Genomic DNA, 23688 nt, shown 5'->3' on the forward strand with positions numbered 1-23688 from the left:
TGCACCTGCTTCTTAAACTCTATTTCTCTGTTATAATAAATTGGGTCTTTTCCATTTCTTACCACCTTTAAAGGTACATACTTATTTTCACACTCCATAATAATTGCTTTAAAACCATCCCAAGGCTGTTTATATTTTTATTTACCATTCTCCACTAATCATAAGTACTTTTTAAAACTTCCCTCATCATCATCATCATCATCATCATTATCAATTCCCCTTCACCAGTCGACACCGGGTGGGGGCAAATATGGTTCCTCTCCAGTTTGTCTTGTCTCTCCACCATTCCTCACCCAACACTGTGTTTTATTCTGTTGTCCTATGCTGTTCGTCACAGAGTTCATCCATCATAATCTTGGTCTCCCTCATCCTCTCTTCCTTGTCATCTGTCCTTCCAGTGCTTGTCTTTGCAGATTTTTCTCTTGGTTTCAGTTCTTAAGAATTTTCATTTTCAGATCCACCAGCTTCTGATTAATAAACGTCATTTCAGAAACATTCATGTGTTGTTTAAAAATGGTGTTTACAAGTTCATTCTGTATTGAATGGAAAAGAGTAGGGGAAAAAAGAGAATATGAATAGGTATAATAATAGAAAAGAAGAAAGACAAAAGAAAAATTGGATGAAGGGAAATATAAATTACTTACTCTCCTAAAGATCCTATTATTATTGGTGATTATTCCTTATTTTTCCAAGTAATAATAATAATAATAATAATAATAATAATAATAATAATAATAATAATAATAATAATAATGGTGTGTGGCCTCCAGAGAGGCCTGGTGCAGGTCTTTCGAGTTGATGCCATATAGGTGACTTGCGCATCTGTGAGGATGGGAATTCTAATGCTGAAGACGGCACACACACCCAGCCCCCAAGCCATTGGAATTAAACAATGAATGTTAAAAATCACTGACCCGGCCAGGAATCGAACCCGGGACGCTCTGGACCAAAGGCCAGCAAGCTAACCATTTAGCCATGGAGCCGGACATTTTTTCAAATGATCTATATAGATTCAAACTAAAATGCCTGAGGCTGGTGAACCCATTGGGAGCCCCTTCTGTTGATAAATGGCATTGTTAAAAGTGAAATAATTCTTATTCAGAACTAACTTTAAAATGTTTGAGAATTCCTCTATTTATAATTTGCCGGGCTGAGTGGTTCAGACAGGTGAGGTGCTGCCCTTCTGACCCCAACCTGGTGGATCTGTTAATTTTGTTCATAACTAATTTGACAGTTTTGTTTACGGGAATACTAGAATACATACTGGAAATATCAAAGGAATGTTAAGTATGATAGAGTTGTAATTTAAGATTTTTTTGAAATGTTACAAAATTCTACTGAGTTTTTAGTTGAAGTTCTATTGAAAGAAATGATGATGTTTCATTAAGAATTTCCTAATGAACTCAGAAGTTTTATAGGTAGGGCTGTTTCTAAAATTGATAATCAATCTGTTGGGAATATTTTCTTTATGGGTTTTAGGGATGGCTTTTGCTGTATAGATTCTAGGTTCCATATTTATTCATTTGGAAATTTCCTGTTCATTAAAAAGGAAGGAAGAATTCTTGAGCAACTGTTTCAGATTTATTTATTTTTTTGAATTTGTTGATGGGGTTAAACACAAAAAACACAAAAAACCACACGTTTTCAGCTATGAGTGACATATGGCTGAGTCTAATCACTCATTTTCTTCCATAGAATGGGATCTAGACCTTTACTTAGCTAATAAAGGTATTCTACTAAACTTACTGGAGAATATTGATCAAAGAAACAGCCCCAATTTTAATCTGAACAAGATTTCCAAAACAAAACAAAAAATCCTCCTTTTCGATGTTTTAATAAAGATTAATTTGACATCTAAAACCAATAAAGCAATCACAACACGGGACCAGTTATCTGTCACTTCACTCTCCCGCTCCAGCACCACCACCACCACCATCACCCCACGGTAACATCAACTCCTGACCACTGCCTGTCCCAGTGTTAGTTCCAAAATCAACAGAACGTGATCAGACAGCACATAGGATGGGACTGAAAGAAAATAGAGTAAGTAATAAATATTTGCCTTCACCCAATTTGTTTTTCTTTGGTCTTTCTTTCTTCTTTTCTATAAGTATTCATATTCTCTATTTTTCTAGGTTTCTCCATTCAAAACAGAATGAACTTGCAAACACCATTTTAAACAACACATCAACATTTTTGCAATGACATTTATTAATCTGAAGCTCCCTATACAAGTTCAAGGTCCATTTTAAGGAATATTGGAACTTTTCCCCAAAAATAATACATCAACATTTTTAAATCAACAAGAGTGGTTTTAACAATTATATTGTGAGTTTCAACGGGGATGGAGGCAAGAAGATTTTATGACAGTTAACTGAGTGTTTTTAAATAATGTTTTCACCCACTCATGATACTCATCATTTTATTCACTTCATTCATAGATTTTAAGATGTTTCCCAATGTTTTTGTTAATTGTATTTGGCTGATAATAACCACGATAGTCAAAACATGTACCAAACAAAATGTGACTACACAACTCTTAAATTGTGAGTTTTAGTCTATGAAGTACTGAAAGGTGGACTTGAAAATTAAAATTCTTAAGAACTGAAACCAAAAGTTTGTAAGTCAATACGGAACTGTAATGAAGTTCATTCTTTGCAGTCTTTCTTCTTTCACCTGCTTAACATGTCCAAACCACCTCATTCTGTTCTGCTCCAGTTTGTCATTTGCACATTTCTCTCTTTTTGTATGTCTTCATTTCTCACTCTATCCCTCCTTGTTTTCTGTACCATACTTGTAAGGAATTTAATTTCAGCTTCCTGTACTCTACTCTCATCTCTCTGAGTCATTGTCCAGATTTCTGCTGCATATGTCATTGTAAGTAAAATCCCTTGTACATTGCTTCTTAAACCTTCATTGGTACATCTTTATTCCGTATTAATCTCTGTACCTGGCATTAAAAGACACTCCTCAGTCATATCCTTCTACTAATTTCCATATCCAGTCTTTCATTTTCTGTCAGTTCAATTTCCAAGTATTTGAGGTGATCTACTATTTCCATTTCCTGGTCTCCAGTTTTGATAGCTCCTTTTCCTTCCTTACTTCCTTTACTCTTCACCATTGTCTTTTTTTTCTCCACATTAATCCTCAATTCCCATTGTTCAATCCTTCTCTTCAGTACATTCAGCTTACCTCCTCCCCATCTTCTCTCAAATCACATCATCCACAGACATCATTATATTCATTCTTTCCCCTCCATAATCTCTACTTGCTGCCTTTACAATGTTGTTTCATTAAGGGACTAATTCACCGAACTAGTATTAACCACAAAGATAGGAAATACTATTTATTGCACAACGACACAAACATATATACACATGGCTACAGCCATTACACATCACTCTATTGTCTTCACTGTCCCATCAGGCATCACACACCACAGAGTCCAAGTAAAACATTGCTCTCCTGCCAGTGTCCACCAGTTTTGAGGCCAGGAGCAAATAAACTTCACCAAATTTTCATAACAGATGTCATCCACCACCATTATGAACAGTAAAGGTGACAACACATTCTCTTGTTTTAGCCCATTGTCAGTTCCAAAACCATTCTGCTCCATCTGCTGTTATCTTCACACATATGTAACAATTATCATATATTGCTTTTATCATCATTAGTTCCTTGCCAATGTCTCTGTGTGCCAGGCTTTCCCAAACTTTTGATCTGGTGATGCTGTCGTTGGCTTTTCCTAAGTCAATAAGAGTCATTACTATATTCTTTCCAAACTCCCAGCTCTTTTCTTTGATCTGTCTCAGAATGAAAATTGGTTCCACTGTTGACCTTCCACTTCCAAATTCAAATTTTTCCTCTTGTAACTGACTTTCCATCTTTTCTCTAATTCTTCTCTCTAGTATGTGGCGTAATAAAATATTTTATCAGAAAATGATGTTTATAGGAATGGGGAAAACAAAGTATAATCACAGCACAGGTAATGATAATGGGATCGATCCATGGCACAAGGGATTACAAAATGGTATTTATTTCGAGCAACTCAGTACCTAGAGCAATCAGCTGTCATTTTGTTGGAGGGAACTTGTCAGACCGCGGAAAGACGTATATCCAATACCAGAACCAATAATTCTCGTTAGATAATAGCGACACGTAAACTAATGTATTAGAAAAGACATTCCCTTCTTTTTTTATCAGCAGATTCGGTGAAGCTTCGCCGGACCGACCAAGAGGGTTGTGCGTGGTAAGTGCAATGTCCAAAAAAAGAGAACAGAGAGGAAAGAGCATACATCAGACAAGATTTAAAGAAAAGGGAATCAATTTAAGTAAGTTATATCTTTACCATAAATGACTAGAACGACAGAGTACAACAAACAAGAAAAAAATGCAAACAGAAGGATTTCAGAACAGGCACAGTCCTTTTACAATTAAATACAATCGGAATAGATCTTGACTAGAGATTTCTACAAACAGCACCAAGGAGTCTCTGCAAAACCCAAGACTCGTGATTGATACAGAACCACAATTTATATTTAGTGAACCACAACTCTTAAGAAGAAGGTAGTGTTAATAACAATTTCTTAATACTGATTTAAAGGCCACACTTACAATTATTTAACAAACCGAAGAAAAGGGTAAGCAAAATAGAGAAATAGAGCACGTTAAAACAATAGGAGTTAATACAGCGGAAAGAAAAAAGAGGAGACAGGCAGAGGAAGGAGGGAAAGGGGGGATTTTTCCAGGCTGCTTAAACCCTATCAGTTAACAGTGAAGCACGACCAGTGCGCTATCAAGCAAGAGTTCATGATGTGGCAACACTCCTAACATTTGTCCAGGTATAGTCCACCATGTGAAATTGAAGATTAATAAAGATATCCGTCTGAAGGATTTTAGTTAGAATCAAAGCCAGAAGGGTATTAAATGACCAATAGTTCAGTCTTTAAGTCTTGATAGAAACACCAAACATGAAGAAGTTAAAACAATTGCTCACCCAGTCTGTACGACGATTTTCAATGCAGTATTTTCAGAATGAGAATTTAAAATATTGCAACAGACCAGCCGCCTGCAAAATATTCTGCTCTCTCTACTCAGGAATAATTAAACTCGATGTCTGACCAGCAAAAAGAGGCAGGAGCACGCTTATATATGTGGTTGAAAGGCGAGTCCAGAAGTTACTCGAACATCAAATACATGAGCGTGACATCAGAGCGGAGACACAGCAGTGGAGTAGAGCAGCACAGTTAGTGAACAGCTGAGTGAGCAAGCAGATGGTGAGAATATGGCAACAGTAGAACGCGGAGGCTGGCAGACGGTAAGATAAACAAAGTCTTGATGTAGTAGAGAGGCCGTAACAAGTATCCTTTCCATTATCTTGGCAACAAGAGAGGGGACGGCGATTCGTCGGTAGTGACTGCACACCTTTATATCTCCTTTCCTGAATATTGGTATTTTAACACTCCTTCCCCAATTCTCTAGCACTTTTTTTCTCTCTATATACACAGTTGAATATTCTATAAATCCACTGGAGCCCTGCTGGTCCTGCAGCCTTGATCATTTCTATAGCTACTTTATCGAATCCCACAGCTTTTCCGTTCTTCATCTTTTTAACTGGCCATTCTACCTCTGTCATTGTGATGTCTGATTCCCTCTCTGTTACTTCTTCTGTTTCAGCTGCCTGGATACCTTCTCCACATGTCTGGTTTCTCATGTTCAACAGTTCACTGAAACATTTTTTCCATCTGTTCACAATCTATTCTGGTTTTGTCAGTATCACAAATCCTGTGTTCACCATCTCATTGGCTTTATTTTGTCTTTCTTTTCTCTTTTCTCTCAGTATACCTATCACTGGCATAGCGAAATGTTAAATTAATGTAGCGACAAGGAATCTACGAGCAAGGTGAATGACAGGAAAACACTTAGGATTGTGATGCACGGGGATATTTCCCTGTAGAGGCTTCAGTATTCGGAATATAACCATGTGTTAACAAATGTCAAGAGATGAGGAAAAGGGCAATTAGCAACGGATTACTTAGTAGGGTGCCGGAACATGACCACCGAGATGACGGATGCCACAGCCAGAAACAGTTACAAGCTTACAACATCGTGTCAGCTTTTGCACATCGGTTCCAGGAAATAACACTCTGCTAGGGATCCCGGGGTTGTAACGTGGTTGAGAGATGTGCTGTGTTTAAGTTGCAGAATTCGGAAGACTGTGACAGGATTGTGAGCTGCACGTTAGTTCCTCATTTTGTGCCATATAAGTAACTTTTTTTTGAAGATAGACTGTTTTGTCTTAACAGTAGCAAGACAGATCACGGATGCATACCTAAGTTCTACAGGTAGGGCTATATATTTTTGTCAAATACCCGGGGACTGATTGGAACCTCAAATGGCACCATCAAAAGTGCAGGTAACTACTTTGTAATTAGCGGGCATGATAACTCAGTTCCAATGGTTCTATATTCTCATCAAGAAAGCCGAGGCTTGAATCACAGTCGCTGCATGAAACATTTTTAAAATGGGAAGTCACGTTTTATTGATCTGAATTCTACATAAAACACTAGATCCCGTCCCTCACCTTTCTTCAGTACTTCGAGCCATTACCGCATCATTTATGGTGGTGTATTTTGAGTATCCGACCATTCTTTGGACTTACTTTGTACCTCAAATGGTGAGTGGATGCAGTGGCGTACCCACAAAAGTATCCACTGATGAATCCTATCTGCCGTTATTCTTGGCTTTCTAGACTGGGGCAACCATCTCACCGTCAGATGTGTATCCAGTAGCGTGGATACAACTTTTCCTTCAAGGAGTTGTAAATATATTTTTTATTTTTTATTTAGAACTAGCAATTACCCGCTTCACTCGCATGGATTTCGTAATTTGATCACGGTAATCGTTCCTCGGCATTGTACTAAGACATTATCTGAAAATTCCTAAAGTATAAAAACTCATCCAAAAATTGAGTTTCATTTACCCCAGATATTCTTTGTAAATCATGTTTGTGGTATTACCTTTTGGGGCTAAGATGACCGTGCGACATAGAACTGTACATGAGAGAAACAGTCTTCTCTCAAGTCAAAAAAATAAATACATGTTTCTTTATTTTTAAAGGAGATTCCAAATACATATTCCCACATCTGTAACATCTTCAGTTTTTGATATACACATAAGTATCCCCATAAAAAGAATTCAACCCCTTGATCAGTCCTTCCCCCAGCCCCATCTAAGTGTATTTCCCGAAAACAGAAATACATGTTTCTTTATTCTTAAAGGAGATTCCAAATACCAATTTTCACATCTGTAACCTTCAGCTTTGAAAATATAAGTATCCTCATAAAAAATAATTCAACTATTCTTCACTTATTTTCACCCCCCATTAAGTGCCTTCTCCGGAAAACAAAAAGGTACATGCTCCTGTATTTTTAAAGGACTTTCCAAATACCAAGTTTCTTCTCTCTAACATGTTAAGTTTTTGACAATTTCCTGCCGGTTACAGGTTGTACTCCAAACTATCCAACTAAATGAAAACTGAACAATTCGAAAACAATCTACATCATAATTAATAAAAAGTATCGATCAGGTGGAACCTTTTACTTAATTGTTATTTTGATTACAATATCGATACGGAATGAAGTGGACAGTATGTAATATTATTGAAACTATTCGTAAAATTGATAATATCGTTCTTCGTTTGTGAGGAAGTGGAATCTTCGTTTAATTTGTCTTCTTAAAAAAAGGAACCACTTTGGTACTACACTCCGTGAAGGTGACTTCCTTCCAGGTCGTAGATATTTTGATTATGGGAGACTCAAGGCCAACTCTATTGCACCCATAAACAAGGCTGTATCTTCCCCATTCCATGCCTTTCTTAATTCTGTCAGTGCCCGGAATCGAATGCAGGATGCCTTAAGTCAAATTCTAAAATAAGGAGACCTTAAAGTTTGTTTAGTTAAACTTGTTTGCCGTTTATATTTGCATTTAGTGATTAGCCCGTTAATCATGTTCAAATTAAAGCCGTTAAGGAGGGCTTGTTGTCGAATGAAATTTAGTTCTTTATCCCTCTCTTTATCTTTATCTTTGGACAGGGGTAAGTTTTAATCCTTACAGTTTCATTTTCTTTAAACACAAACAATTTCTTTAGGCAATAAACCCTCAAACAATTTTTTAATTAATAGTCACAATTTCCTGCCGGTTACAGGTCGTACTCCAAACTATCCAACTAAATGAAAACTGAACAATTCGAAAACAATCTACACAATCTTCTCCACCGCACAGTAGGGCCCCGCATTGTAGGGATAGCGTGCCTGCCTCTTAGCAGAGGCCCCGGGTTCGATTCCCAGCCAGGTCAGGGATTTTTACCTCAGTCTGAGGGCTGGTTCAAGTTACACTCAGCCCACGTGCTTATAATTGAGGAGCTATTTGATGGTGAGATGGCGGCCCCGGTCTAGAAAGCCAAGAATAACGGCAGAGAGGATTCGTCGTGCTGACCACACGATACCTCATAATCTTCAGGCCTTCGGGCTGAACAGCGGTCGCTTGGTAGGCAATGACCCTTCGGGGCTGTTACGGCATGGAGTTTGGTTTGGAAAAAGTACAGAGAAGTTTGCAGGTTCAAATCCCAGCTTGGGTCGGTGGCCCTTAAAACAGTGTTGAAATGGCAACAGCTCCATGTCGTTGGTTTCTGGCACATTAATCAAAATTATGCATACGAATATTAGCGTCACAAAACCATAACTTTATACTACTATATTCTGTATCCCAGGCTTGCGAGGGAAACTAATAGGACAAGGTAAACCCCACCTAGCATATGTTGTGATGTGTATTTTTCTTTACCAACTAACAAAATACCTATACCCATACACCTTACATTCTATATATATGTTGTGTGTGTGTTTCTTTGCCACATTATTTGTATAAAATGTCACTTCTTTATAGCTTATCACATGATCATTATTATAATAAAATTACCATACATATTCTAAACCAGAATATTGCATCTTTACTCAAAACTATATATTCTTGCATTCATTTCACTTGTACTTGGAATATATGAAATGCTGTAAGTTATGCTGGAATGATAATAACAGAGGTTGGTGGGGATCTCTCTACATCACAACAAGTTACAGACATAAGGTTAACGAATGTACTTTTATAAAGCATTTTATATATAACGTATATTATTATTAGCTTCCGGAATCTGCACAAATCCACCACTCTTACTTGGACCCAACGACGCTCATTTCCTTTTAAGTTATTCTATACCACCTAAACTCTGGATGTTTGGACACCTATCAAAATAAAATTATGGATGAAGAACTACCTTAATGCAGCCCCCCACCAAATGGAAATCCTGGCGATGCTACTGATACCTATTCATATTCTCTTTTTTTGTAGACTTCTCCATTCAACACAGAATTAACTTGTAAACACTTTTTTTTAAAACACATCAACGTTTCTGCAATGACGTTTATTAATCAGAAGCTGTCTGTACAAGTTCAAGGTCCATTTAAAGGAATATGGGAAGTTTTCCCAAAAATAACACATCAGCTTTTTAAACTCAACACAAGTGGTTTTAACAGTTATATTGTGATTTTTAACAGGGATGGAGTTTCTTATAATTCCAAAAAATAGTATTTTCCCCACAGTTCAAATCTTCCTTTACTTCCTGGGTAAATGTTTCCCCAAATTTTCTTATTTTCTTCAGCTACTACATTTTTGCAAACCCCTTTTACTTCCATGTATCTTATTCTACTCTCTTCAACCTTCTAGTTTTCCATTCCTTCCAAGTTTTCTTCTATTCCTTTACGTTACATTTCACTCTATCATTCCTCCACATTGTCTCTTTCTCTCTTACCATTCCTGATGTTCTACCACATGTTTTCTCTGCACACCTTACAAATGCACTCTTAAAATTATTCCATTCCTGTTCAACGTGACTAATAACTGTCCTTGGTATCAATTTTTGCAATTCTTTCCTGAACTCTTCCTTAACCTTCTTTTCCTTCAATCTCCAGACCACCGGGCGAGTTGGCTGTGCGGTTAGAGTCGTGCAGCTGTGAGCTTGCATCCGGAAGACAGTGGGTTTGAATCCCACTGTCGGCAACCCTGAAGATGGTTTTCCGTGGTTTCCCATTTTCACACCAGGCAAATGCTGGGGCTGTACCTTAAGTAAGACCATGGCCACTTCCTCCCCACTCCTAGGCCTTCCCTATCCCATCGTCGCCATAAGACCTATCTGTGTCCGTGCGACGTTAAGCAAATAGCAACAAAAAAAAATAAATCTCCAGACCTTTTTCTTTTAGCCTACTTTTAACTTCGCTATCACTGCTCTGTGGTCACCCCGAAAGGCTTCCTCAGGCATAGCTGTAACATACACAAGATCTTTCTGATGTTCTTTTTCCAGTAATATGTAATCAATCAACGTTTTCCTTCTTCTGTCTCCCCATCCCTACCTGGTAATCTTCTGGCTATTTTTCTTCCTGAACCATGTGTTTCCTATTATTAGATGGTTCCTCTGACAGAAGTCCATTAACATATCCCTTTCTTGAATCTTGTTGCCATATCCATATGGCCCCAGAATCTCTTCTCTTTCCAATCTCTCTCTTCCCATTTGTGCATTCAGATCTCCCATTATAATTACTTCCTTGCCTCATACGTGTTTCTCCACCTTCAAGGAATTGTTCTGTATTCTGAACTATTACATTCTTAGTAACTTTTACTTGTAATTGTTACTTTTAACGAAATTTAATTTTTACGTCTTGAAATAAAATTGTAATTGTTACTTTCTAGTAATCGTCCCATTATTGTAATTGATATACATCGTACGGAAGCAGAAATGGGAAAGAACTAAAGAATTATAGCTTCACCAGTGCTGGATGAGGTACTTTCTTACCTCTCCAGTATTTCCAAAGACATTCTTACACCAACAACGTTCTTAAAATTAAACTCATGTGCTCCTGTAAGGGGTCTTTCCAGTAAATGCAAATATGTATTCCTCTCCCCAAAAAAAAAAAGTTGAGGCTTAGCTATGAGAATATTAAGAACCAATTAATTTATTTGCAAATAAATGGCAATTTAATAAATGCTAAGTTATTAACTAAAATAAAAATTATGGAAAATGAGTGCAACTGCACTAGACAAAATAGTGATTGAATGGGAGGCTATATTTCTAGGAAATCAAACTCCGAGAACAGAGAATTACAGTAGGTGAAGCATTATTTGATCCTGTAATCATTAAGAGGGAAATCCTCAAGGCAGTATTACTGGACCTTGATGTTTATATAAATGATATGAGTAAAGAACTGGAATCAGAGATAAGGCTTTTTGCAGATGATATTATACTGTATAGAGAAACAAGTTACAAGATTGTGAGCAACTGCAAAAAGACATTTCATGTCTAGCAGGCATTGATGAAAGAAATTGCAGTGAATGCCTTGAAATATTCAATCCAAAACCTGAAGAACAATATCTCCCAAACTTTGTATTTTTGTTAGTTGCTTTACATCGCTTCAACACAGATAGATCATATGGCAACGACAGGATAGGAAAGGCCTAGGAGTTGGAAGGAAATGGCTGTGGCTTTAATTAAGGTACAGTCCCAGCATTTGCCCAGTGTGAAAATGGGAAACCAAGGAAAACCATCTTCAGGGCTGCCGACAATGGGATTCAAACCCACTATCTCCCAGATGCAAGGTCGTAGCCCATGACCGCATGGCCAACTCACCCGGTCCAAACTTTGTAATGGAACCACATATGTCAAATATACTTATCAACCACTATGTAATCAACTCCTCACAATTAGTTTTTAAAAATTTTCTCTTGTTTTACTGTATATTTTGTCTTCAGGGGCAATTTGCAGTTGGGGAAAGTCGAAGTAAAATAAAATAATACTCTGACTCTCCAGTGCTATGTGTAATAAAAGGATGGGAAATTGGGTGGAAGATTCAATGACAATTAGAAATACCAATTTTTTTTTTTTTTTTTTTTTTTACTTTTAAAATTACATCATCAAATTTTCTCTGTCTTATCTTCACATCAATTCTAACATAAATCAGTAATAGGTAAGTTATTTGAGCAGATGTAGAAATATAGTAGTCCAGAAAAATGTGGAAAATATAGGTGATCCTAAGCTGTCTATCAGAACAGAATTTGGGAAGTTCTAGCAGGTAACTCATTCAAATCCTGAAACATGGTAGGATGCAAATTTAGCATCTGGGGTTCTTATCTATTCTCTTATGTATGAAGTAGTTCAAGTCAGCTTACTGTTAAACTGAATACCAGAGGAATTAAGTTTTAAGAAAGCTTTATGAAAAGCAATCTTTATTTACTTCCACCATTATTTTCTATGCAGGTATTTGAATCTCGTCATGAACTGTTACAAGAAGAGAAAGTGGAACCTGTGCCTCAAACTGTGTGTCTTTCACCTGGAGAATATTATGGCCTGATATCAGCTATTGTCATCATTCTCATTGTGTTGCTTGTTATAACTGCCCTTGCAGGAGCATGCTACAGGTAAGTCTTTGAAACACTAATAATGACACCAAAAACAGCTGATACCTATATCAAATTTGTGCTATTCCCTCAGATTTATTGTTGAGATAATTATACAGAATGTCCCAAAATTCACAACATAGTCTGCACTATGTGATTGCTGAACATGAATGAATGAATGAATGAATGAATGAATGAATGAATGAATGAATGAATCAATCAATCAATCAATCAATCAATCAATCATGAATGTGAATGTGTGGTAACAGGCAAAAATTACAACATTATGGATGGCAGGAAATATCTGATTACTTTATTACCTACTTATAATTTCCATCATAAATTTATCATAAAATGATTCTCAGCACTTTGTACAAGGTAGCTTTCCAAAGGAAAGCAGCACAACTTGTTCTGGGCACTTGCCGACAAAAAAGTTATGTTACGAAAATATTGCAAACTTTGGGCTAGGAACACTTGGGAGTAAGGAGATAACCTGCTTGAACATATATAATAAGGTATGTTCTGAGCAGTCAGTTGAGTGATGGTGTGCAATGACAGTAGTACACGAATAAGCTTTAGTGGAGTTTTTAAAAGTAGGAGGTATCATAATATGAAGAAATAAGTTGGAATTCAAGAGGACAAAATTGAGGCAAATCTTTGCAGAAGAGGAATTAGGGACTGAAATAATTCACTACGGGAGATGCTCAATAAATTTCAACCTTCCTCATAAGCTTTTGGGATAAGAATAGGTAAAGAGTTGATGGGGAAATTGCCACCTCGGCAACACACCTAATGAAGGTCATTGGTGATTGATTGATAATATAGTGAAAAAAAACTATAAGATATTACAGTATTATTCAGAAAGCAAGATGTCTCTCCCTTTCAGGCACCACAAATGAAGCATTCAGAGCTCTCCTCAACGGTAACCCTTTCAATATTTCAGCATTTAATCAAATGGCAATTTTCATTTCTATTGGAGCATAGTACGATAAAATAGCACTAATAATCTGTCTACGCATTTAACTCTGTTGGTAATCCTTGCATAATTCTTGGAAATTTCATTTGCAATTTTTAATTCTGTTTGTGCTTAGTAATAATATATTGTAATTCGGATAAACCTGAACGTAGTTTTAAAATGATTGTAGTGTATTGTAGTATCTTATTAGAAATGAGCATACTTATTCTAGATTGTGAAATATTTGTGTAGTGGAAGTATCTCTAGTAACTCACTTTTGATGCAATACTGTTTTGTAATTAGGATAGGCTTAACTGCAGTTTAGAATTGTGTAATTCTTGTGTATTCCTTTTGGTATTCAGTAATTTACAGCAGTTTTCATCCTGTTAGGGTGTTGTAGGATAAGAATATAGTACGACTAAGTAGTATTGTAGAGTAGCAGTATATTAATTACCTTATTGTCACGTGACATTTGAGTACTAACCTAGACAACATTTCTTTCCTTTCATTCTTTTTGTGCACAGAATAAGTTCTTTTTTCTTTCATTATTCCATAAAAAATGACTAAGGAGTGCAAGTATAGGAACTGTGGGTGTCGCCAGGCATTAAAGAGTATGAGGGAGGAGTTGGAGAGTTTGAGGGAGATAATTAGGATTCTCTCAGAGGACAGGAAGGAAGGTACTGCATAATTTTCCTACTTTTATGACCATCCTTTCTATCACATTTAATTTTAACTATGGCAAGAGCAGATTTATGACCACTTACACCATCTATCATTTTTTGAAGTCTGCAGAAAAGACCTGTGGAAGAGTATCAGGAAGGAAGAAAAATCAAGAAACACCCTGGTGGAATGACAGGGTAAAAGATATAGTTAAAAGGAAGAAACAAGCTTGGAAAAGATGGCTGAGAAACAGAACAACAGAATGCAAAACAGAGTACAGGCACTGCAAGAAGGAGTGGTCCAAGGTGGTTCAAGAAGAGAAAAAGAAATGCTGGCAAAGATTCGCTGAATCTTTGCAAGAAGATACAACCAGAAGCAAAAAGATCTTATTCCAGTGGATTAAAAGAAGAAAAACCCAGATGAAGGTGCTAACTTCATTAAAAATGAACAGGAAGAAGTGATGACACAGAAGCAGGATATATTGCAGAGGTGGGGAAAATACTTTGAAAAGCTTTACAACATGCAAAATACCTCGGTACAAGGAGAAATTGAAGAAGCAGATTTAGTGCAGATGGAAGACAGTGTCCCAAAGAATTTGGTATGGAAAACATTGACAGAAGCACAGAATGGGAATGAAACAATGCAGATGGTAATAGTATTCCATCAAAATTGTGAAAACTGTGTTGGAACCAAAGTGGGTCAAACTGAATTATTCAGAGTTGAGACAGGCTTAAGACAGGGAAGTGTACTGTCTCCCTTACTCTTCATTATCATCATGGATAGAATTCTACATAATATCAAGGAGAAGATGATGGGCAAGCAAGTAAAGTCTATGCTCTTTGCTGATGACATTGTAGTTTGGGGAGATAATGAAGAGGAAGTACAAACACAAGTTGATTTATGGAATGAGGAGATAAAAATTTTGGAATGAAGATTAGTACTGTGAAAAGCAAGACTCTGATTATGACGAGAGGTAACAGAAAATCCAGGGGAGTTATAGAAATAGGAAATGAACCTCTTGAAGTAGTGAAAAATGTTAAATACTTGGGCAGCGTGATGTTACAAGATGGAAATTTGGATGGAGAAATTGATTTAAGAACACAGCAGTCTGCAAGTTTCTACCAGTGTGTGAGACACATTGTATGGAACAAAGATGCCAATGAAGTGCAAGAAGGTTTTTTTACTTGTCCTATTACAAACCTATACTGATCTATGCTTCAGCAGCCTGGACATTGACTAAGTGGAACCAAAGCAGCTGAAATGAGGTTCTTGCAGAACATACAGGGAAAGACAAGACAAGAATAGAATACGAAATGAGGAAATAAGGAGAAGCGTTGGAGTGTGTAAACTTCAAGAAGAGATCGATACAGCAAAGCTAAAATGATTTGGACACATGATGAGAATGTCAGGAGAGAGAATACTAAAGAGAATATTCATGGATACAGAGACTGGGAAAAGGCCTATGGGACAGCCTAGAATGAGATAGAACTCTGTTGTGGACTGTACTGCAAATAGAGGAGTCAATAGCAATAAAGTACTAGAAGAGGAATGGTGGAAAAATCTAGTAAGGTGGAGGGCTTTGGTTCACTACCCTACCCAGAGAGAATCTGGAAAAGGGAATGGATGAAGAAGAGAGGAATAACACAGTAACTGATACCTTATAAATATAATGTTATTGGCTTTACATCCCACTAACTACCTTTATGGTTTTTGGAAACTGTGAGGTGCCAGTATTTAGTCCTGCAAGTGTTTTTTTATGTGCCAATAAATCTACTGACACAAGGCAGACATATTTGACCACCTTCAAATAACACTAGACTGAGCCAGGATCAAACCTGCCAAGTTGGAGTCATAAGGCCAGCCCCTCGAAAGTCTGAGCCACTCAGCCTGGCAACTGATGCTCTACTAATGTTGTTTAAACTAAATTAGACAGATTATTATTATTATTATTATTATTATTATTATTATTATTATTATTATTATTATTATTATTATTATTATTATTGTTGTTGTTGTTGAAAACCTACAACCTGGGTCAGGGATGGGGTGAATGAAGCCCCCAACTTGTGGCGAGGATATAAATTGTGCCAGCTGCCGGGGCCTGTCGCACTCCTCTGGGGAAATGATTAATGATTGAGAGATGAAATGAAATAATGGAGAGTGTTTCTGGAATGAAAGATGACAGGGAAAATCAGAGCACCCGGAGAAAAACCTGTCCCGCCTCCGCTTTGTCCAGCACAAATCTCACATGGATTGACTGGGATTTGAACCACGGAACCCAGCGGTGAGAGACTGATGTGCTGGCGCCTGAGCCAAGGAGGATTATTATTATTATTATTATTATTATTATTATTATTATTATTATTATTATTGTTATTATTATTATTATTATTATTACACTGACTGACAGAGCAAATGCAACACCAAGAAGGAGTGGTTCGAAAGGGATGAAAGTTGGGGAAAAAACAGAGACGGCACGGACGAATAATTGATGTTTATTTCAAACCGATATGCAGGTTACACAATGCGCACGGCATCGACTCAGTAGAATGTAGGACCACCGCGAGCGGCGATGCACGCAGAAACACGTCGAGGTACAGAGTCAATAAGAGTGCGGATGGTGTCCTGAGGGATGGTTCTCCATTCTCTGTCAACCAATTGCCACAGTTGGTCGTCCGTACGAGGCTGGGGCAGAGTTTGCAAACGGCGTCCAATGAGATCCCACACGTGTTCGATTGGTGAGAGATCCGGAGAGTACGCTGGCCACGGAAGCATCTGTACACCTCGTAGAGCCTGTTGGGAGATGCGAGCAGTGTGTGGGCGGGCATTATCCTGCTGAAACAGAGCATTGGGCAGCCCCTGAAGGTACGGGAGTGCCACCGGCCGCAGCACATGCTGCACGTAGCGGTGGGCATTTAACGTGCCTTGAATACGCACTAGAGGTGACGTGGAATCATACGCAATAGCGCCCCAAACCATGATGCCGCGTTGTCTAGCGGTAGGACGCTCCACAGTTACTGCCGGATTTGACCTTTCTCCACGCCGACGCCACACTCGTCTGCGGTGACTATCACTGACAGAAAAGAAGCGTGACTCATCGGAGAACACGACGTTCCGCCATTCCCTCATCCAAGTCGCTCTAGCCCGGCACCATGCCAGGCATGCACGTCTATGCTGTGGAGTCAATGGTAGTCTTCTGAGCGGACGCCGGGAGTGCAGGCCTCCTTCAACCAATCAATGGGAAATTGTTCTGGTCGATATTGGAACAGCCAGGGTGTCTTGCACATGCTGAAGAATGGTGGTTGACGTGGCGTGCGGGGCTGCCACCGCTTGGCGGCGGATGCGCCGATCCTCGCGTGCTGACGTCGCTCGGGCTGCGCCTGGACCCCTCGCACGTGCCACATGTCCCTGCGCCAACCATCTTCGCCACAGGCGCTGCACCGTGGACACATCCCTATGGGTATCGGCTGCGATTTGACGAAGCGACCAACCTGCCCTTCTGAGCCCGATCACCATACCCCTCGTAAAGTCGTCTGTCTGCTGGAAATGCCTCCGTTGACGGCGGCCTGGCATTCTTAGCTATACACGTGTCCTGTGGCACACGACAACAGGTTCTACAATGACTGTCGGCTGAGAAATCACGGTACGAAGTGGGCCATTCGCCAACGCCGTGTCCCATTTATCGTTCGCTGCGTGCGCAGCACAGCGGCGCATTTCACATCATGAGCATACCTCAGTGACGTCAGTCTACCCTGCAATTGGCATAAAGTTCTGACCACTCCTTCTTGGTGTTGCATTTGCTCTGTCAGTCAGTATTATATTATTATTATTATTATTATTATTATTATTATTATTATTATTATTATTATTATTATTATTATTATTATTATTATTATTATTAACTTACTATGCTCCAACAGAAGTGAAAACTGCCATTAGGTTAAATGATGAAATGTCAAAAGGATTACACAAGGATTAGGCTACATAACAACAAGCAAGATACTATCTAATGGAATAACTACAATACAATCCTAAACTGCACTTAGGCATATCCTAATTACAGGCTAACTGAAACAATAGAAGTGAAGTTAAACTACATAGCTGAGACTTAGGCGTAAGCATATTGTTACTTTTTCACTATTTGTTAACATAAATTAAAACTTTCCTTAACTGCTGAAATGATGAAAGTACACAGAAAGATGTCTAAAAGAGTGGCTCAATAACTTTTCTCTAAACTGTGCCAGAGACTTGAACTACAAATGTCAAAATATATGAAACAGGTGATTTACTCGACTGTATCTCAAGAGAAGAATATTCAAATGCCAAAAGCAGCAATAATCACCAACAGTGCCAAGACCGTTAGCTATCTTGCCAGTGAAATACCGTAGATTATGTGGAAGTCCCTTTAGTTTTTTTTAACAAAATTTACAATGCTACCATATGGTTTACTAGCAAGATACCCGTGCTTCGCTACGGTATTATACTGAAATTTACCATTGAATGCTTATAGTTTTAGATATATAATCCGCCGAAATTCGCGATCCGACTCGTTTTCTGCGAGAATCCACCAAAATTTGCGATCTGACTCGTTTTCTGATAGATTACGGCAAGCATAAGTATTTTTAATATGGATCAAATCCTTCAGGAGATCCGGCGTGGTGTCGTCTTGGGTGCCTTGGCGGTACTGAACACGCCGCCGGACTGCATTCTTAGTCATTACCCGTCCAAGACCTGTTTCCAGCGTGGTCCGCACATTTGACCACGGTCCAGAACATTATTATTATTATTATTATTATTATTATTATTATTATTATTATTATTATTAGATGTTCTGGACCCTACAGCAAGATGCAAGACTGCTACTTGGCGGTAAATTACATCTGCTGCCATTGTCATTGTTGACAGTATCACCAGCACCATTGTCGCGGGTAGGCAAGTGTGCGGGTTTTCTGACGATACGAATGACTGACTTCCGTGCATTATTGACCTTATTATAGAGGTGAACAAATTTGACGGTCAATCACATTCCTATCGTTTATTTCAAATGTGTTTAAATTTTTATTTATATGCCAGGAGAATCTACTGTAATCTAAGAACGTTCTCCGAAGGAAAAGATGGCTGTTGAAAACGAACCCAGAAAAGATTAAAAATGATCGATTTATGATCAGAATAAGTACATCAAAAATCTACAGCCTGTTTCCAGTCATTCGACAGGGTCAGGAATGGAATGAATAAAGCCCCATCTAGCGGTGACAATAGGAATTTTTCCGGCTGCCGAAGCACTCCTCTGGGGCAATGATCGATGAATGACAAATGAAATGAAATATTGGACAGTGTTGCTGGAATGAATGATGACAGGAAAAATCGGAGTATCCGGAGAAAAACCTGTCCCGACTCCGTTTTGTCCAGCACGAATGTCACATGGAGTGACCGGAGTTTGAACCACGGAACCCAGCTGTGAGAGGCCGGGGCGCTGCCGCCTGAGCAACGGAGGCTCCTCATAAGTACATTATGAACAGTAAAATCAATTGGTCTCACCTCCTTTTACACCCCACCGCCGTTAAGTTTATTAACAACCCCCCCCCCAAAAAAAAAATTAAAAGAAGGCGTGTTTCTTTATGTTTAAAGGAGATTCCAAACACCAATGTTCATGTCTATTACCTTCAGTTTTGAGATATAAGTATCCCCATAAAAATAATTCACTTTCTTTCACTTCCTTTCACACTCCTCCCCCTCCCAGCAAAGTGAATTATCCGGCAAAAAATACTGTTTCTTTAATAGTAAAGGATATTCTAAATGCCAATTATCACAACTCTAACTTCTTCAGTTTTTGATTTATGTGTCCTCATGAAAGGAATTCAACTTTTTTTACTCCCGCCCACCAAGATGGGTTCCCCCCAAAACGCATTTTTCTTTGTTTTTAAAGGAGACCCAAATACAAATGGCCACGTCTGTAACAACTTTAGTTTTTATTAGATGTATGTATTCTCATACAATTAAGTCAATTAATTTTTCAATTCTTTCACCCCCCCCCCCCCCATCATTGGATTTTCCGAGAATACGTGTTTCTTTACTTTTAAAGCAGATTCCAAATATCAAATTTCACGTCTGTAACATCTTCATTTTTGAGATATCAGTAGCCTAATTAAAAGAATTCAACACCATTTTCAGTCACTTCTAGCCCCCCTCCACCCAAGTGGTATTTCCGAAAACTAAAAATACTTTTTTCTTTATTTTTAATAGAGATTAGAAAATACCATTTTTTACTTCTGTAATGTGTTGAGTTTTTTGAGATACTGTAGAAATTCTCATTTTAAAATTTTTAGTTCCCCTTAAATGGAGTTTCCAAAAACAAATCACCTATGTTTCTTTACATTTACAGGAGATTCCAAATACACACTTTTTACGTCTGTAACATTTTACATTTCTCAGATATTCTGTAGATATAGTCCTTCAAAAAATTCACCCCAATTTGTCACTCCTGTTTAACCGCCATTAATTGGATTTTCCAAAAACAAAAAATACGTGTTCCTTTATTTTTAAAGGAGATTCTAAATACCAATTTTTTACATCTGTAAACTTTTAAAGTTTTAAGATGTAGACACACACATTTTAAAAATTCACCCCCTTTTCACCCCCCATTATTTGGATTTTCCAAAAACGAAAAAATACCTGTTTATTTTTAAAGTAGATCCCAAATACCAATGTTCAGGTCTGTAATATCTTCAGGTTCTGAAATATAAGTAGCCTTCTTAAAAGCATTCAACCCATTTTTCACCCTTTTCCACCCTTCCTACTGGGATTTTCTGAAAACAAAAGAATACGTGTTTCTTTATTTTTAAAGGAGATTTTAAATACCAATTTTTACATCTATAATCTTTAAAAGTTTTGAGATATAGATACACTCATTTTAAAAATTCACCCCTTTTCAGCCCCCATTAATTGGATTTTCCAAAAACAAAAAAATATGTGTTTCTTTATTTTTAAGGAGATCCCAAGCACCAATTTTCAGGTCTGTAATATTTTCAGTTTCTGAGATATAAGTATCCTCATTAAAGGCATTCAACCCCTTTTTCACGCCTTTTCACCCCTCCTATTGGGATTTTCCGAAAACAAAAAAATACGTGTTTCTTAATTTTTAATGAAGATTCTAAATACTAATTTTTACATCTGTAAACTTTTAAAGTTTTGAGATATAGATACACTCATTTTGAAATTTCACCCCCCTTTTCACCCCCTTAGCGATGGAATATCCAAAAACCCTCTCTTAGCGAGCACCTACATCTTAATATGAATATATCCTCAAAATTTCATTTCTTTATGTCCAGTAGTTTTGGCTCGGCGATGATGAATCAGTCAATCAGTCAGTCAGTCAGTCAGTCAGGACAAGCTATTTTATATATATAGATTAAAAGAAATTGTTTCCTTCATGATTGGTGTAACAGATCTTAAAGTTGTATACAAAATAGAACCTGTACGAATATAACTTTTAGTAACTGCAAAAATTACAACTCCGTATAGTAACTGTATAATTATTTGTAATAATAAGTATCCTGTCAACAAAGGTATAGATATTTAAGCAAAAAAATTGAATATTATTTCCTGTGTCCCCAACCCAAATACAAAGAAAGTAAATCAGACCTTCTTAATTTATTTTTTAAAAAATACTGCTAATCTTGATTACTTCTGACAAACATCTAATACAAAATTATTTATTCCTCTATCTGGATCACTTGCACACCAAATTTTTCTATTGCACTACGTAACGACTACTTTATTGCTGCAAAATTTTTGTCTTCCCAGCTACCTTCTACAATTTGCTGTATGATCACTTTCTCCTTATCTTGGGTGGAGACATGTCCTGGTGAGGAACAATTTCTTCCATTTTGAATATGACCTCATGCTGTTTTCATTCAGTCATAAAGGAAATTATTATATAGATGATATAAAATGGCAAACATTCTAGATCGTTTGTTACATACAGAGCTGTACAGTTCAATTTTGCTTCTCAACAGTCTATCTGTATACAGTAAATCAATGTGCTTCTTTAGTTTAACTTTTGGCTGCATTTAGGTAGATCAGTATGAAACTGCCATTATAATGAAGTGTCAGTTTAGAATAAGTGATTATTACTCATTTTTCTGTTTTAGGCGCTACTGGTCTATTCAAATGAAAAATAGCGCAGCTGACAGCACTTCCCCTGTGGGAGGCCCATATCCGCCAAGTAGGAACAATAATTTCTCATTTCTCGTGCCAGGTGCTCAAAAGGCTTTTGAAACCAGGTAAGAAGATAAGACCTCCATATATTAGTGACCATTCTATACAAAACACAGTCTTAATAGAAGAGTCAAATATATAATAAATACTGTTAAGTTACTTTCTTAACTCAAATAATAACATGGAGTAGTTTTTCATCTTGTATTCCATCCAGAAGTTCAAGCAATCCTACTACAGACCCACAAGATAGCGTTCCAGGTTTATCTACCATCACAACAGGAAGAACGTTTGATGATCCAAGTGAGCCTATCTATACAGATCCTTCCTTGTTTGAGCGGTCCAGAAGCCTGCGTAGTATTGCTGTCTCTCAAGCTGGCCAACACTGTCAGAAGATGAATGTGTAACATAACATGGTTTTTTGGGAGGTAGCATATGAACTGTTATTACTTTGATTGTTTGCTCCATTTTGTTAATATTAAATCTACTGTAATTGTATAGATTTTAAATCAGGAAATAAATTTACAACTACATAATGATTTGGGGAACATCTCTAGAAGGTTTTCTCTGAACGTAATTATTTTCATTCAACTGGGATTTTATAAAACTGAAAACACTGCATGATTGATAGATCTAGTATATTTATCTGAGGTAGCCTTTATCATTAGTATGTAAAATATTTCTCTAATTTATTTTCTGATTTTAACTGTTGTATGATACAAATACTCATCCTTTCAATAAAAGGAAAACCCCTACAGACATTTTCAGTTTTAATTCTAGTGTGATACTGTCTTCTCGATATTACTTTGACTGTAAGTATTATGCAAGAGATGCAAACAGTAATAACAGCAAAAGTTCTACTTCCCAATATTATTAAGTATTCTACTATGTGACATTTCAGAAACATGGTTTAGTGCTAATGCTTTGCAAATGGCAAAGGTCCAATGAACAACTTGTATTTAACTTTCGTCTTGTACTTTGTTTTAAAACTCTTTACATAGATTGTAAGATATGGGACCTAAATGAATTAGTTGACATTATGGTTATACTAATATAAATAAATTACCTTAGGCATTTCAAAATCAGGACTTACAAAATGATTTTTTTAATGCCAAAATGTCTCTATATACTTCATCACTAAAAGTGTTCTCAGAGTACTCTAGTGATCTCCTCTCAAGTATTTCTTCATGAAAGAACATGGCTGCAGGAGAGGTCATTCGCCTTTAACTGAATTTCTACAGCATACACCACTTGAAATAAAAATTAATTTTATTTATATTAGAGAAAGAGAACAGTATAAGTCTTAAAATATAAATAATATACATGAACAGTCATCCAACATTTGACGTGACAATAATTTC

The 23688-nt window shown here is 37.3% G+C and overlaps 1 protein-coding gene across 1 annotated transcript in view; it reads left to right on the plus strand.

The window, feature by feature from the left end:
• The window catches only part of nompA (no mechanoreceptor potential A), a 156412-nt gene extending 133385 nt beyond the window's left edge, over positions 1-23027 (plus strand). Inside the window, exons 18-20 of the mRNA XM_067139958.2 lie at positions 12359-12519; positions 22264-22395; positions 22521-23027. Coding sequence (XP_066996059.2) covers positions 12359-12519; positions 22264-22395; positions 22521-22734 — 507 coding nt within the window. The 3' untranslated portion in view covers positions 22735-23027. The remainder of the gene's footprint in view (positions 1-12358; positions 12520-22263; positions 22396-22520) is intronic.
• Positions 23028-23688: the final 661 nt, after the last annotated feature.

This window comes from Anabrus simplex, chromosome 2 (assembly GCF_040414725.1).
Source record: "Anabrus simplex isolate iqAnaSimp1 chromosome 2, ASM4041472v1, whole genome shotgun sequence".
In the NCBI taxonomy this organism is placed as follows: Eukaryota; Metazoa; Arthropoda; class Insecta; order Orthoptera; family Tettigoniidae; genus Anabrus; species Anabrus simplex.